General features: G+C 37.4%; 1 protein-coding gene across 1 annotated transcript in view; it reads left to right on the top strand.

Moving 5' to 3' along the window:
• HCN1 (hyperpolarization activated cyclic nucleotide gated potassium channel 1) overlaps nucleotides 1-12,056 on the top strand; it is a gene marked incomplete at both ends in the record, with an annotated part of 366,245 nt that extends 354,189 nt beyond the window's left edge. Inside the window, 2 exons of the mRNA XM_082651315.1 lie at nucleotides 7,338-7,502; nucleotides 11,191-12,056. Of these exons, the coding sequence (XP_082507441.1) occupies nucleotides 7,338-7,502; nucleotides 11,191-12,056 (1,031 nt within the window). The remainder of the gene's footprint in view (nucleotides 1-7,337; nucleotides 7,503-11,190) is intronic.
• Between the last annotated feature and the right edge of the window lie 1,451 nt (nucleotides 12,057-13,507).

The following is a 13,507-nucleotide window of genomic DNA, read 5'->3' as shown; positions in this document are numbered from 1 at the left end:
GGCATTGTTTATTTCTCTTCACGGTGGAAACAAAGAGTATGGAGGCATTAAAAGAAGAAAGGACTATTTAGATAGGTTTTCACACTGACCAGTGCCTACTTCTAGAATATACCCTCATGAATATACCCTCATCTGATCTGTTTCTCACTAAGAAATTATTGAAGAGATGTTGAGAGATAAAGACTGAAGAGTTTTATGTTGGGAATGAGCACAGCTCACTAGATAACTTCTGAAAGGACTTTGCTAGTGAAAATCTATATTTAGCCCTTAGTTTTTCCACAGGTGATTGAAACTCATTTTGTAGAACATGTTGCTCTTTGGTTCAATGATTCATTTCAGCAAACATTAAACACCTACCAGATGCCATGGAAGCACTAAAGATATAAAACTCAGTGGAACTTTAGATATAAAATATGACCGAAGTCTGAAGTTATGGACTAAATGTTGATAAAACTCTAGAGATATAATTGAATTTTACATTTTACAGATAAATAGATGAAGGTCCAGAGAATATAAGTATTTGTCCAAATCTTCACAACCAAGATCAATCAGTCTGAGACTGTAACACTGGACTCCTAGTCCCAGGCCAATACTCTTTATACTACACCAAAAAGAAAAAAAAAATCTCTAAAATAACCTAAGAAATTGGATGTCTGTTAAGGTAGCAGAATCAGCAGGTAACCATCACTGCTGCAGAAAATCACCAAAATAGCATTCTACTTCATTAGTTGGCAAGAAATCAACCAAATTGAAATATCAGTTTTCATTCAAAAAATCACAAAAGGTAAAGAATTACATAAGTACATTGTATTTTAAATAGAATTTAATTAAGAAGTAAGATTTGCTGGACAATAACACCTCTGAAGTTTTCTCATAAAACATGTACTCATTTTTTTATATAGGCCTAAAATATTATTTAAGCACCATCCTCTAGGAAGATTTCTTCTCATACCAAAGACAGTATTTAACTGATTCATCAGTTAATTATGGGGACCTATACCATGTAACACACGTCCATCTACTCCATTTAGCTACATATATTGTATATCCATTATACGAGGACTCCAGACAATAGAAACCAGAAAATCATTTGCAAAGAATAATCTAGAGAAAACATGAATATATTTATATCTATGCTGAAATAAATCTATTTTTACTATGTCTCCAAAATGACTATAAGTATTGAGAGTAGCTATATTTTTTCTAATTTTTAAATTTATTTTTTAAAGTACAAAAGTAATATATAAATATAGGCTCGTTGTGAAAAATATTCAAATAATTTTTAAGCATACAGAAAAGTAAATACAAATCCATTTCTTTACATAAGATGATCCTCAATACATGTCTTTATCTCTTCCCTTTCCAGAGACCAAATTAAAAGTAGTAAAGGAATATTATGAAGTTTTGCTTTCACAATAAAAAGAAAGAAATGTGGGAAGGAAGTCTCTCCCTCTCTGTGGACACTGTATGAGGATGTAAATTCTTGTAGTTGCTGCTTTGAACTTGTGATCATGAGAGGTTGGCCAAGAAAATAAAGTCATGCCAGCACAGTGCCTCAGCATCACTGAGATACTAAATCCACACTAGCCCTGCCTCCCAGATTTTTATAATTAAGTTATTTTATTGGTAAGCCAGTATTATTCAGGTATTCTGTAACATGCAGTTAAGAAAACTTTTGGAAGTGACGGATATGCTGATGGTTTCAGAGGTACATGGAGATGTCCAAACTTATCAAACTGTATACATTAAATATGTGCAGATTTTTGGTATATCAATTATACCTCAGTAAAGCTGTTTTTTTGTTTTTTGTTTCTTAGCTTAGTTTTTTTAAAAGAGCAAGAGGGACATAAATAGTATTTCAGGACAAGAGACATGGTGTTATGGACTGGATGTCCTTGTCTCTCCCAAGTTCAATAAGTTGAATCCCTAATCCCCAACGTGGTAGTATTTGGAAGTGGAGCCTTAGGTAGTTGAATTAGATGAGGTGACTGGGGGTGGGAACTTCCTGATGGGATTAGTGACAGTGTTGGTAAAGGAAGAGATGGGGGCTCTCTCTGCCATGTGAGGACACAGTGAGAATTTGGCCATCGGCAAGCCAGGAAGAGAGCTCTCACCAGAACCCAACCATACTGTCACCCTGATTTTGGACCTCCAGGCTCCAGAAATGTGAGAAAATAAATTTCTGTTGTTTAAGACAATTTTTTTTAAATTACGCTCGTGGTTACTGATGAAACTTGAAGGAAAAGTAGAGGGAACTTGGAATATAATGCTGAGGGCTATGACCAAGAAGAGAGCAAAGCTCCTGGCAAAACTCCAGAAAAGCTGCTAGCTAAGAGACAGTGTGATGACAGAGGGCCAACTGAAAAGTGAGGGTAAACAGTGACTTAGGGAGGGTCTCTGTGTGGTACAGTGGACTCTCTGTCCCTCCCTTGACATTGCAGAACAGGCTGTAACCAAGCATTTATTTTCCTGAGGAGAGAAAAAAGCAAGTGGTTCTTCTCTAAAGTAACTGAACAAGGCAGAGAACTAGAACAATTAAGAGAGATGTTGGTAACCTTGGAGTACAGCCCTCCTTATTCTGGCATTTAGGGAAATTTGAGGATAAACTTCCCACCTATTCACCCTAAAGAGAAACTCCAGATCAATAAATGCTGCCACATCACTAGAGTTTTCATCCTCAACAGAAATGGACATCAACAGGTAACTTGAAGAAAACATTTAATATACAAGGGAAAGATCTAGACACAGAGACAAAAACAATGATTCCAGAGTAAAGAGAAAGAATTCAGAAAACAGAACAGAAACTAAAATATAAAATATAATAAAGATAAAATATAAAGACAAAACTTTTTGTTTCCATTTTACAGTTTATTGCAACATGTATATATAATTCAAAGTATACAATTCAATCTTTTTAGAAATTTCCCAAATTATGAAACCAACACTATGAAAGCCAAGCCAAACAGGTTTAGGTTTTCATCACCCCAACAAGATTCCTCCTGCCCACTTATTGTTAATCTTTTCCACCCACTTCCCCAAGCAACCACTAATATGTTATCTGTCACTATAGATTTCCCTTTTCTGGATTATTTATATCAGTGGAAGCACGTACTATATGGACTGTCATGTGTTGCTTCTTTCACTATGTTTGTGAAACATTCTGAGGTTCATCCACATACAATATATCCATATTGTAGCATATATTCATTATTCAAAACCAGATCTCTAACAACTACCAGAAGATAGAGGATATTACATTCACAACAAAAGAGAACGATATAATGAGAAAGCAACAAATATAAGAAAGTGGAAAGCATTTGTAAATTAAAAATATAAGTGTCAAATTAAAAATACATTAAAAAAAATGAAAGGTAAAGTTGAGGAAATCACCTACAATAATAATCACTATTTTTAGGTTTGTTTATATTCCTTCATATCTTGGGGTTTTTTCTCTTCTGTGCACTTAGATATTAAATTTTAAGTAACTTTTAAAAAATAAAAGTTGTATATCCACAAATAAAAATAATTTAGATAAAGGAAAGTTGAAAAAAAATGTAAACAGTATATCTACATAAAGGAATATTTTTCAACGGAGCAGTGCATATTGGTAGATTTTATTGTCATTTTTTTCATACTATATGTGATCATTTTTATCATGCTATAATTAAAACCTTGTATCCTGCTTTTCTCTGTTAAACTTTCATGACCATTCTACTATTAATATTAATACATAGACTTTAAAAGCTTTACTTTTAATAATTGCCACATAGTTGATTATGAATCTTGACTTATTATTCATTTAAGGCATTCCCATATTTTCAGATGCATACATAAATGCATAATGTATATCACCATGTAAATAACATTGTTCTGATTACAGACTATTTCCTTAGGCTAGATTGTCAAGTGAAATTTCTGGGTAAAGTGTATGGATACATTTTAAGGTCTTTGTTATGTATCATTGGATTATTTTCCAAGAGGCTTATAACCATTCTATATGACAACTTGTACAGATTTGAAAGCAACACTTAGCAATAAAAACATTTCTCATCAGTATGTTTGACATAATTTAGCAATCATAAGTTATATAATGTGGCATTAGTACTATAGTGACACAGGAGTTTAATTTGGGGGTAGTGTCGAAAATACTTTTATTACATTTTTTTAAAATTAGAGTAGCTGACAAATTCCATCATATGATAATATGCTTTATGCTTAAACACTGACCAATAGAGGTTTATCTTGCTACGCACACCAAAGGTACACACACACAAATACACCCACAAACGTGCACACAAACATGAACAGTCCACAATATTATTTTTTCATTTTTAATCACATTTATTGTTTTCTTTCTAATTTTACAAGTAATGAATGTTCATTGCAGACAGCTAGAATTACATAAAAGCCTGACGTAAAAAAGAACAATCACCCATAATCCCCATCCCCCAGAAATAACTACCATTAGCATTCTGATGCATTTCCTCCCAGTGTCTACATATTTTTTTTAAATAATTGAAGTACAATTAACCTACAACACTATGTTAGTTCTAGGTGCACAACTCTTTTAACCTTTCTACTAGATTTATGTTTGGTTGGGCTACTACCTTTAATGTCTATTTGCCTTTACCAATGAGATTTTTTCTTTTATAACTTTCATATTTCTATTTCTGTCCTTTTCTTTTTTGCTTAGAGAAGTCCCTTTAACATTTCTTGTAAAACTGGTTGTGGTACTGAACTCTTTTAGCTTTTTCTTGTTTGTAAAAATCTCTATCTCTCTTTCCAATCTGAATGACAGCTTTGCTGGGTAGAGTATTCTTGGTTGTACATTTCTTCCTTTCATCACCTTAAACATATTATGCCACTCCCTTCTGACCTGTGAAGTTTTTGGTGAAAACTCAGCTGGTGATCTTATGCAAAGTTCCCTTGTAACTAGTTGGTTTTACTTTGCTGCTTTTAATATTCTCTTTTTATCGTTAATTTTTGCCATTTTAATTATAATGTGTCTTGGTGTGGTCCTCCTTGGGTTGATCCTCCTTGGGATTCTCTGTGCTTCCTGGACCTGGATGTTTGTTTCCTTTCCCAGGTTAGGGAATTTTTCAGCTATTGTTTCTTCAAATGTGTTCTCTGCTCCCTTTTCCTCTCTCTCCTCCTTCTGGGACTCCGATAATGCAAATGTTAGTATGCTTAATGTTGTCCCAGAGGTCCCTTAAACTATCCTAATTTTTTAAAAAAATCCTTTTTCCTGTTTTCTGTTCAGATGAGTGATTTTTACTACTCTGTCTTCCAATTTACTGATCCAGTCCTCTGTATCATCTAATGTACCTTTGATTCCTGCTGGTTCAGAGGTTGCTGGCTGCTGGTGGGTGGGGTTGGGTCCCAGCATGGTGGGCTGCATGGCGCAGAGAGTTCCAGGGCTGGCGCTGGCCCATTGGTGGATGGGGCTGGGTTCCAGTGTTAATAGGGTAGAGGGAGGATTCCAAAGTGGTGCTTGCCAGCATCAGTGTCATTGGGGTATAATGAGCTCCCCAAAATGGATGCCATCAGCATCTGTGTCCTCAGGGTGTGTCCCAGTTGCCTCCTGCCAATCTAGGAGGCTCTAAAAGATCAGTAAGTAGGTCTGACCCAGGCTTCTTCAAATTACTGTTTCTGCACAGGGTATTGGAGGGTGTAAGATTTTGTGTGCACCCTTCAAGAGCAGAGTCTACTTCCTACAACCCTCCAGCTCTCAAGAATGCAAGCCCCACTGGCCTTAAAGCCAGACTTTCTGGGGGTCATCTTCCTGGTGCAGGACCCGCAGGCTGAGGAGCCCAATGTGGGGCTCAGACCCCTCTCTCCCTAAGGGGAATCTCTGCAATAGTGATTATCCTCCCATTTGTGGGTCACCTACCCAGGGTTATGGGTCTTGACTATACAGCATGTCTGCCTCTTCTACCCTTCTCGTTGTGGTTCCTTCTTTATATCTTTTGTTGTAGAAAATCTCTTCTGCTAGTCTCCAGGTCATTCTCATACATACATTGCTCTGTATGTATTTGTAATTTTGGTGTGCCCATGGGAGGAGGTGAGCTCAGGGTCTTCCTACTCTGCCATGTTGGCCCGACCACAATATTGTTTATTAAATTTGAAATGTTTACGAGCACGAACAGTAACAACATAATTGGTGGCTTAGGTGGCATTTCCTAAAATCCTCTCAATTGCCAGATTGGTTCAGATGCACTTCTTTAGTACTCCCAGAGTGCCTGCCTTCTATATTATTGCTCTCACCAGCTTGCATTTTAAATGAAATCTTAATTCAAATGAACTTTTTCTTTTTACTACCAGCAAATAAGTAATACAGAAGTAGATATGATGTTTGATTCATGTTTCCAGCCCTAACGTCAAGGACATAATGCCTACCATATAATTTACTCACTATGTTTATCAACATGAACTGAAATTCTTTAAATAAGTTCAGAGGAGTATGAATTTAGGCCCCTTTCAATAATTATTTTGCTTATTTCCTTTTGTTAGGAGACAGTGCATTTCAGAAACACTTCTCCCATTCCTTTTTTCAAATAGGTTATTTTGAAGGAAAGTTTTTCAATTATTTAAATTTTTTAAAGAAGCAAAGTCTATAGGATTTTAATACATAAATTTTGGGAAATGAAATAGAAAATCTTCACTTTTATCATTTATTTATCTAGCTAATAAGAAAATCCACGTTTGCAAATATTTACTTACCATATATTGGGAATCAAAATTACAACAAAATATTTTCCTTAGAAATTACTTAAATGAAAATCCCCTCTGTACATTTGGAATATAATTTTTATACTGATCTTACTGGGAATATATGAACTACATAAAACATTCCTATAATGCATACATCTGAACCTGTGATTCAATTTTGCTTAATCATAAGACTTTCTAAGCCAATGATTTTGGGCTCACTTTGGTTTCTGTCTATATAATACCATCTGCTCTCTGCCTTCCAGAATTCATAAGAACGTCTATCTGAGAATAGTCTCTTCCTGTTTTCAACTCCATTTTGGATTTATTATTCTTTCTTCTGCATATTTTTGTTTCAGGTGAATTGGAATTGGAACTGGAAGAAGATAATTTTGTTACAGCCTTCCCTTTGAACCAAAAGTCTCAATTGTTTAAAAAAAATAATATTTTAAGATTGAGTATTAGAAATTGGGCACTTTTAATTATCAGAAAGGATTTCCTGATAAAATAGAAAATGTTACTAATCATTGGTTTCTCACACCATGAGACTTTTTTCTTTTAGTTGTGGTAGGTCTTAATGGCCTTTTAAAGAAAATTGCCAAACAAATCTTTCTTCTTTGTTTTTATAGAGATTTGCCTGTTGACCAAGGGACGACGCACTGCCAGTGTTCGAGCTGATACATATTGTCGTCTTTATTCGCTTTCTGTGGACAATTTCAATGAGGTCCTGGAGGAATATCCAATGATGAGAAGAGCCTTTGAGACAGTAGCCATTGACCGACTAGATCGGATAGGTACTCTGTTCAGTTTTCTTCTTTGTGCACAATTCAGTTTTGTTTTTTGTTTTTTGTTTTTTGCGGTATGCGGGCCTGTCACTGTTGTGGCCTCTCCCGTTGCGGAGCACAGGCTCCGGACGCGCAGGCTCAGCGGCCATGGCTCACGGGCCCAGCCGCTCCGCGGCATGTGGGATCTTCCCAGACCGGGGCACAAACCCGTGTCCCCTGCATCTGCAGACGGACTTTCAACCACTGCGCCAACCAGGGAAGCCCACAATTCAGTTTTAATCTAGTGGGCTGATACATATTTGCAATCATAAGTCCCAAATGCTAGTATATAGATTGCTTATTAATTAACATAGAAATATAGAAATAGCAATTAGCTCTAGCCATATTTCTAGAAAGATCTGAGGCTCTATCTAACTTTCTCTTCTAAGTATTCTAGGTTTGTTTATTCATCTCTATTTTTTCTAGCTACGCAATCTGATTTCACCAGTGATACCAAAACAATTTGAATCTTAAGGTAAAAAACAATGATTAAAAATTCTACACAGCATTAAAATAGAACTAAAAATGCAATAGTATGAGTCTACATTACAAACTAAATTTTATCACAAGGCTTTTTTTTTCATTTTTAAGGATCAACTTTACATTTATTCTTATATTAAGAATTGAAAACTTGTGTATTTTCATTGTCTCAGTAGAAACTTCTTGAAATGTTTGTAATACAGACTCAAGCAGAAAAAACCTTAATAGAAGTGCCCACATAGATGCTTTACTTTGCAAACATCAACTTATCTTAAAAATCTTCTCTGCTCTCAAATAAAAATATGTAAGTTAGACCTTACTAGTTACATTGGTTTAAAGATTTGAATAATTGCCATAGTAAAGTTAGATCAGATTGGCTTGCTGTTAACTTCCCAAGATATGCTAGAACATTCTGACGTTGGAAGGTGATATGCATTCATCTTCCACACCCAGATCCTCCTCCTGCACCCTACCCTCCTCTGTTCCCTTTCCCTGCTTAACTCTACTAGCTTTCATATCTCAGTTTAGACATCACGTCCCTGTAGAAACCTTCTTTGACCTTCTACCCTCTTAATAGTCTGAGTACCCTGGAGATATTCTTCCTTACTACTGGGAAGTTCCTCCATCACAGCACTGCTTTTATTATTTAAATTGCTCTAGAGATGCTAAGCTTTATGAATGTAGAGATCATATCTCATTTACTATTACATTCACAGTGCCTAGTACACAATGAATATTGTTGAAGAGAGTTAGGGAGGGATGAAGGAATCAGTGAACTCAAAGGAGATTGGGGTTGGGATCACTGGAAAGTAAATAAAGAGATACTTCAACTGCTTCATTTTTATTAAAGGTAAGGACTTTTGATTGACGTATGGTTGTGTCAGCTTTTCTTCTGCACTTTACATCTTTCTTTTCTTCTATATTGGTAGGACAACAGAGTGCATAAGGATCTGAAATTAGGTTAGGAGAAGTAAATGTAGTATTTGGACATTACCATTAGACACAGGACACATATTAAAAATCTTATTGATAACTTAGAGATGTAACAGGACGGAGTGTCCAGAAGACAGTGCCCATAAAAGAAGCGAGTATACCTAAAAGCATCTTTACTTAATTTGAAAATAACTTCCCTCTTTGTGGTGTGTGAGTGTTCATGGTAGAGCCAGAGACTAATTTCTGAGCATATGAGTTTTCTTCCTAAGCCAGCTAAACATATTTTGCAAAAGCATCAAATCAGGATATTTCAATAGAGAATTTCTGTTAATCTGATAGAGCATCACTTTCGTCTAATTTATTACAGTTAATTTTTTATAAGAAAGTTTGCATGAAACAGTTTGCAATCAATAATATAGGCAATAAAATTGCTAGTGAGCACCAGTATTTCCATTTTTAATCTTCACAAAATTCTAACAGTGCATTAAAAGTTATAGTATTTTTCCACAAGGTCCCAGATACTTAGATTATGAAATGTTGACTATTCACATGATCACAAAAAAAATATTATCCTTCTCAGTGCTGTGGCCATTGCTTATAAATGCATATGTTATAGTTAATTAAGGGTATATGCAAAGTAAGCATTTATGTTTTCTACTAACGTAGAAGTTTTGTTCTTTGGGAAATTAGGACAATTCTGTAAGGAGAGAGAGAACTATTCATTTTGGCAGTCATTTAAAATGATTGCCTTTCCCAGCAGCCAAGTAAATTATATCATACATTTCCATTTGAAAATATTCCTTGTTAGTTTAGATGTGATACTTTATTTAGTGATATGGCAAATTGATTTACTTTTCAGTTACCATATTTACCTAGGTGATGATGCCATTAAAAAGTCACTGATTTTCCCCTCTTACATCAACCTACAATTGGTACTAATTGTTATTTTGCCAGAGAACATCTCCTTATTGCAAACCACTCCAAAGACAATAGCAAGAAGGAGAGGTAATACTTGTTGAGGTTCTAGAATGAGCTGAGAGCTTGCCATACATTATGCCCCTGAATCCTCACAACAACCTCTCAGAAGAGGAAAGATAGAGCTTCCCTGGTGGCGCAGTGGTTAAAAGTCCGCCTGCCGATGCAGGGGACACGGGTTCGTGCCCCGCTCTGGGAAGATCCCACATGCCACGGAGCGGCTGGGCCCGTGAGCCATGGCCGCTGAGCCTGTGCGTCTGGAGCCTGTGCTCCGCAACGGGAGAGGCCACAACAGTGAGAGGTCCACATACCGCAAAAAAAAAAAAAAAAAGTAAGATTATGAAATAGTTCTCAATCTGGCTGCACACAAGAATCCCCTGGGGAAAGTTTATTTTAAAGTACCAAAATCTGGACCCATGTCTGTTTATTCTGATTTAATTGTTAGGGTGCAGATGTAAATAAGTAACTCTTAAAGCTCTAGAGATGACAAAAATATGCAGGTACAGCAGAGAACCACTGGTGTAGGGCACTGGTCAAAAGCAAAGGCCTTTGCTTCTCAAACTTGCATGTGACAACTACCAGGGGATCATAGTAAAAGGCAGCATCTGGTGCAGCAAGTGGATGAGGTCCAGGAGACTTCATTTCCAGCAAACACTCAACGTGATATAGATGTGGCTGCTTCATAGTCCGTAGTAAATCTGTGATCAGATCTACTGGTTTGCTGTCCCAGCTCTGTCACTTGTTAACTATGTTTTCTTGGACATTACTCTTAACCTTCTTATGTTCCAGTCTCCTTTTGGGTGAAGTGGGATTATGAGCACACTTACCGCAAAGAGTTGTGGATTAAATAAAATAAATCTGCCTAAAGCCTTGGGTAGGGTGCCTGTCACATAGTATGTATTCCATTGCCCTTTCTTGAAAAAGAAGCTTTAAACTGAAATCTTGACTTCGGGCCCATCCTGCTCCAAATGCCCTTTCTTCTCCCAAGGTAACCCTCATGCAGATCTCTCCATTTCTTCTGTAAGATGGCTTTTGCCATATTACAGACTTTTCAACTTGACTCGTACAGAAGGTGAGATTTCCCAGAAAGATACAGGAAGCGTGAGAGACAGGAGCCATGTGTCTATTTGGTGTCTAAAGGTGAGTGCTTGGCTTTTAAGCCTCTTCTATGAAACACTGCCATCATTCTGTTTGCAGGAGCCAGTCGCGCTTGGAGTTGTCATCAGTCACTTATAGACTTTCTAAGTGCCTATCTTCCTTTCGCTGACAGGAAAGAAAAATTCAATTCTTCTGCAAAAGTTCCAGAAGGATCTGAACACTGGAGTTTTCAACAATCAGGAGAACGAGATCCTGAAGCAGATTGTGAAACACGACAGGGAGATGGTGCAGGCCATCGGTCCCATCAGTTACCCTCAAATGACAGCCCTGAATTCCACGTCTTCAACTACCACCCCGACCTCTCGCGGGAGGACGCAATCTCCGCCGGTGTACACAGCCACCAGTCTGTCTCATGGCAACCTGCACTCCCCCAGCCCCAGCACACAGACCCCCCAGCCGTCGGCCATCCTCTCGCCCTGCTCCTACGCCACTGCGGTCTGCAGCCCTCCCGTTCAGAGCCCGCTAGCCACTCGAACTTTCCACTACGCCTCCCCCACTGCTTCCCAGCTGTCACTCACTCAGCAGCAGGCACAGCAGCCACCGCAGACCAAGCAGCAGCCCCAGACTCCACAGACACCCAGCAGCTCCGCACCGAAAAACGAAGTGCACAAGAGCACGCAGGCGCTTCACAACACCAGCCTGACCCGAGAAGTCAGGCCCCTCTCGGCCTCGCAGCCCTCGCTGCCCCATGAGGTTTCCACCCTGATTTCCAGACCACATCCCACTGTGGGCGAGTCCCTGGCGTCCATCCCTCCACCCGTGACCACGGTGCACGGCTCGGGCCTGCAGGCAGGGATCAGGGGCACGGTCCCCCAGCGGGTCACCCTGTTCCGACAGATGTCATCGGGAGCCATCCCCCCCAGCCGGGGAGTCCCACCGGCACCCCCTCCACCAGCAGCTGCTCACCAGAGGGAGTCTTCCTCAGTCTTACATACAGACCCAGAGACAGAAAAGCCAAGATTTGCTTCAAATTTATGATGCCTGCTGATTGTCAAAGCAGAAAGAAATACTCTAATAAACTGAGAATATTCTCAGATCTTATTTTATTCTATCTCCTGATAGATCCCTATAGCCTACTATGAAGAGATATTTTAGACAGCTCTGGCCTACATGCAAAATGTAAAAAATATATATATATACACACATATACTATTAAATCTATATCTAAAAATCTCAAGAAAAGTTCAAAAGACTTGTTTAGCATTCAGTGTTTTATGTCTTCCTTTCTTTAAATCATTAAAGGATTTAAAATGTTGTTGTAAGATTATTTATTTTTAACCTACTTTTACTTAATTCCTTTGATATATGTATTTCTCTATTTTATGAAGAGTTCTTGGATTCAATGGAAGCAAAACTCTGATTTTAAAAAGGCAACTCAAGTGAGCTACTAAACAGCACCAATCAAAACTTTTCTCATTAGCAGTGTCTCTGCATCTAAATTGTTAATCATCAGTTACGGAGGATTAAATAGCAAGTCCCATTTTCTAGATCTAAATTGTATTTTGGTGCTTTGAATTTTGAATTAGGTTAAAGAACACACCATATGCTTGGCCATGGTAGGAGACTAGCATTGACGCTGTTATGACTGTCTCTAACCACAAACATGTCCATCGATCTTTCAGAAAGCTGAGGGGATATTTCTCTTCATGTGTTATCGGACTTTTACCAAGACTCAATCAATGTTAGTTGTAAATAACTTTTTCAACCCAAACAAAGATAGCTATTCTGTGCTGTGTGAAGGTAAAAGTCATCGTTTAAGAATTTAGTTTTATTGCTTCACTTCAAAACTTAGAGTTTTAAATTTTACAACACCTAATTGTGACAGTTAGTCAACTGTAATGCAATGGCTTGAAACCTACAATATTATTTTAACCTGCAATGTTTTATGCAAAATTGTATGCTCGATTCTACAAATTGCTTGTATTACACCAAAAATCATTACTTTTCTTCCTTCTTGCCATAATCAAGCATCTGAAAATAATCCCTGCATGCTTTTTGGAAAAAAAGAAAATACATTCAAAGCAGTCATTGTAGGGAAAGGCTTACAGTATTTCTCATTTCTGGAAAAGTATAACCATTCATTAATTGCCTATCTTAAAATTCCTATAAGGCTGACTTGGATCTCTGACTTAAGTATAGAAGTGAGGTTTTCACTTTCATTTAATGTTATTATTATTATTATCATCATTTAAATAATGATTTGTAAACCACAGCTTGATTTGGAGTTGCCAGTGTGTTCTGTGTCTTCACTGTAATTGGTAGTTTACTGCGGTGTTAATTTTAAAAAATAAATACACTATAGCATCATATCTGTTTGGGAACACACACTTTGCTCTTTGTGTATTGTAACTAAATGGTTAGTAAATCTTAAGACATGTGGTGACTAACATAGCCCTTAGATGGGAGGTTTGTTATTTTAAATGTGCTGA

Source organism: Grampus griseus (assembly GCF_964374135.1).
Source record: "Grampus griseus genome assembly, chromosome: 3".
Taxonomy (NCBI): domain Eukaryota; kingdom Metazoa; phylum Chordata; class Mammalia; order Artiodactyla; family Delphinidae; genus Grampus; species Grampus griseus.
Note: the sequence above shows the minus strand (reverse complement) of the source record. Positions and strands in the feature narration are given on the sequence as shown.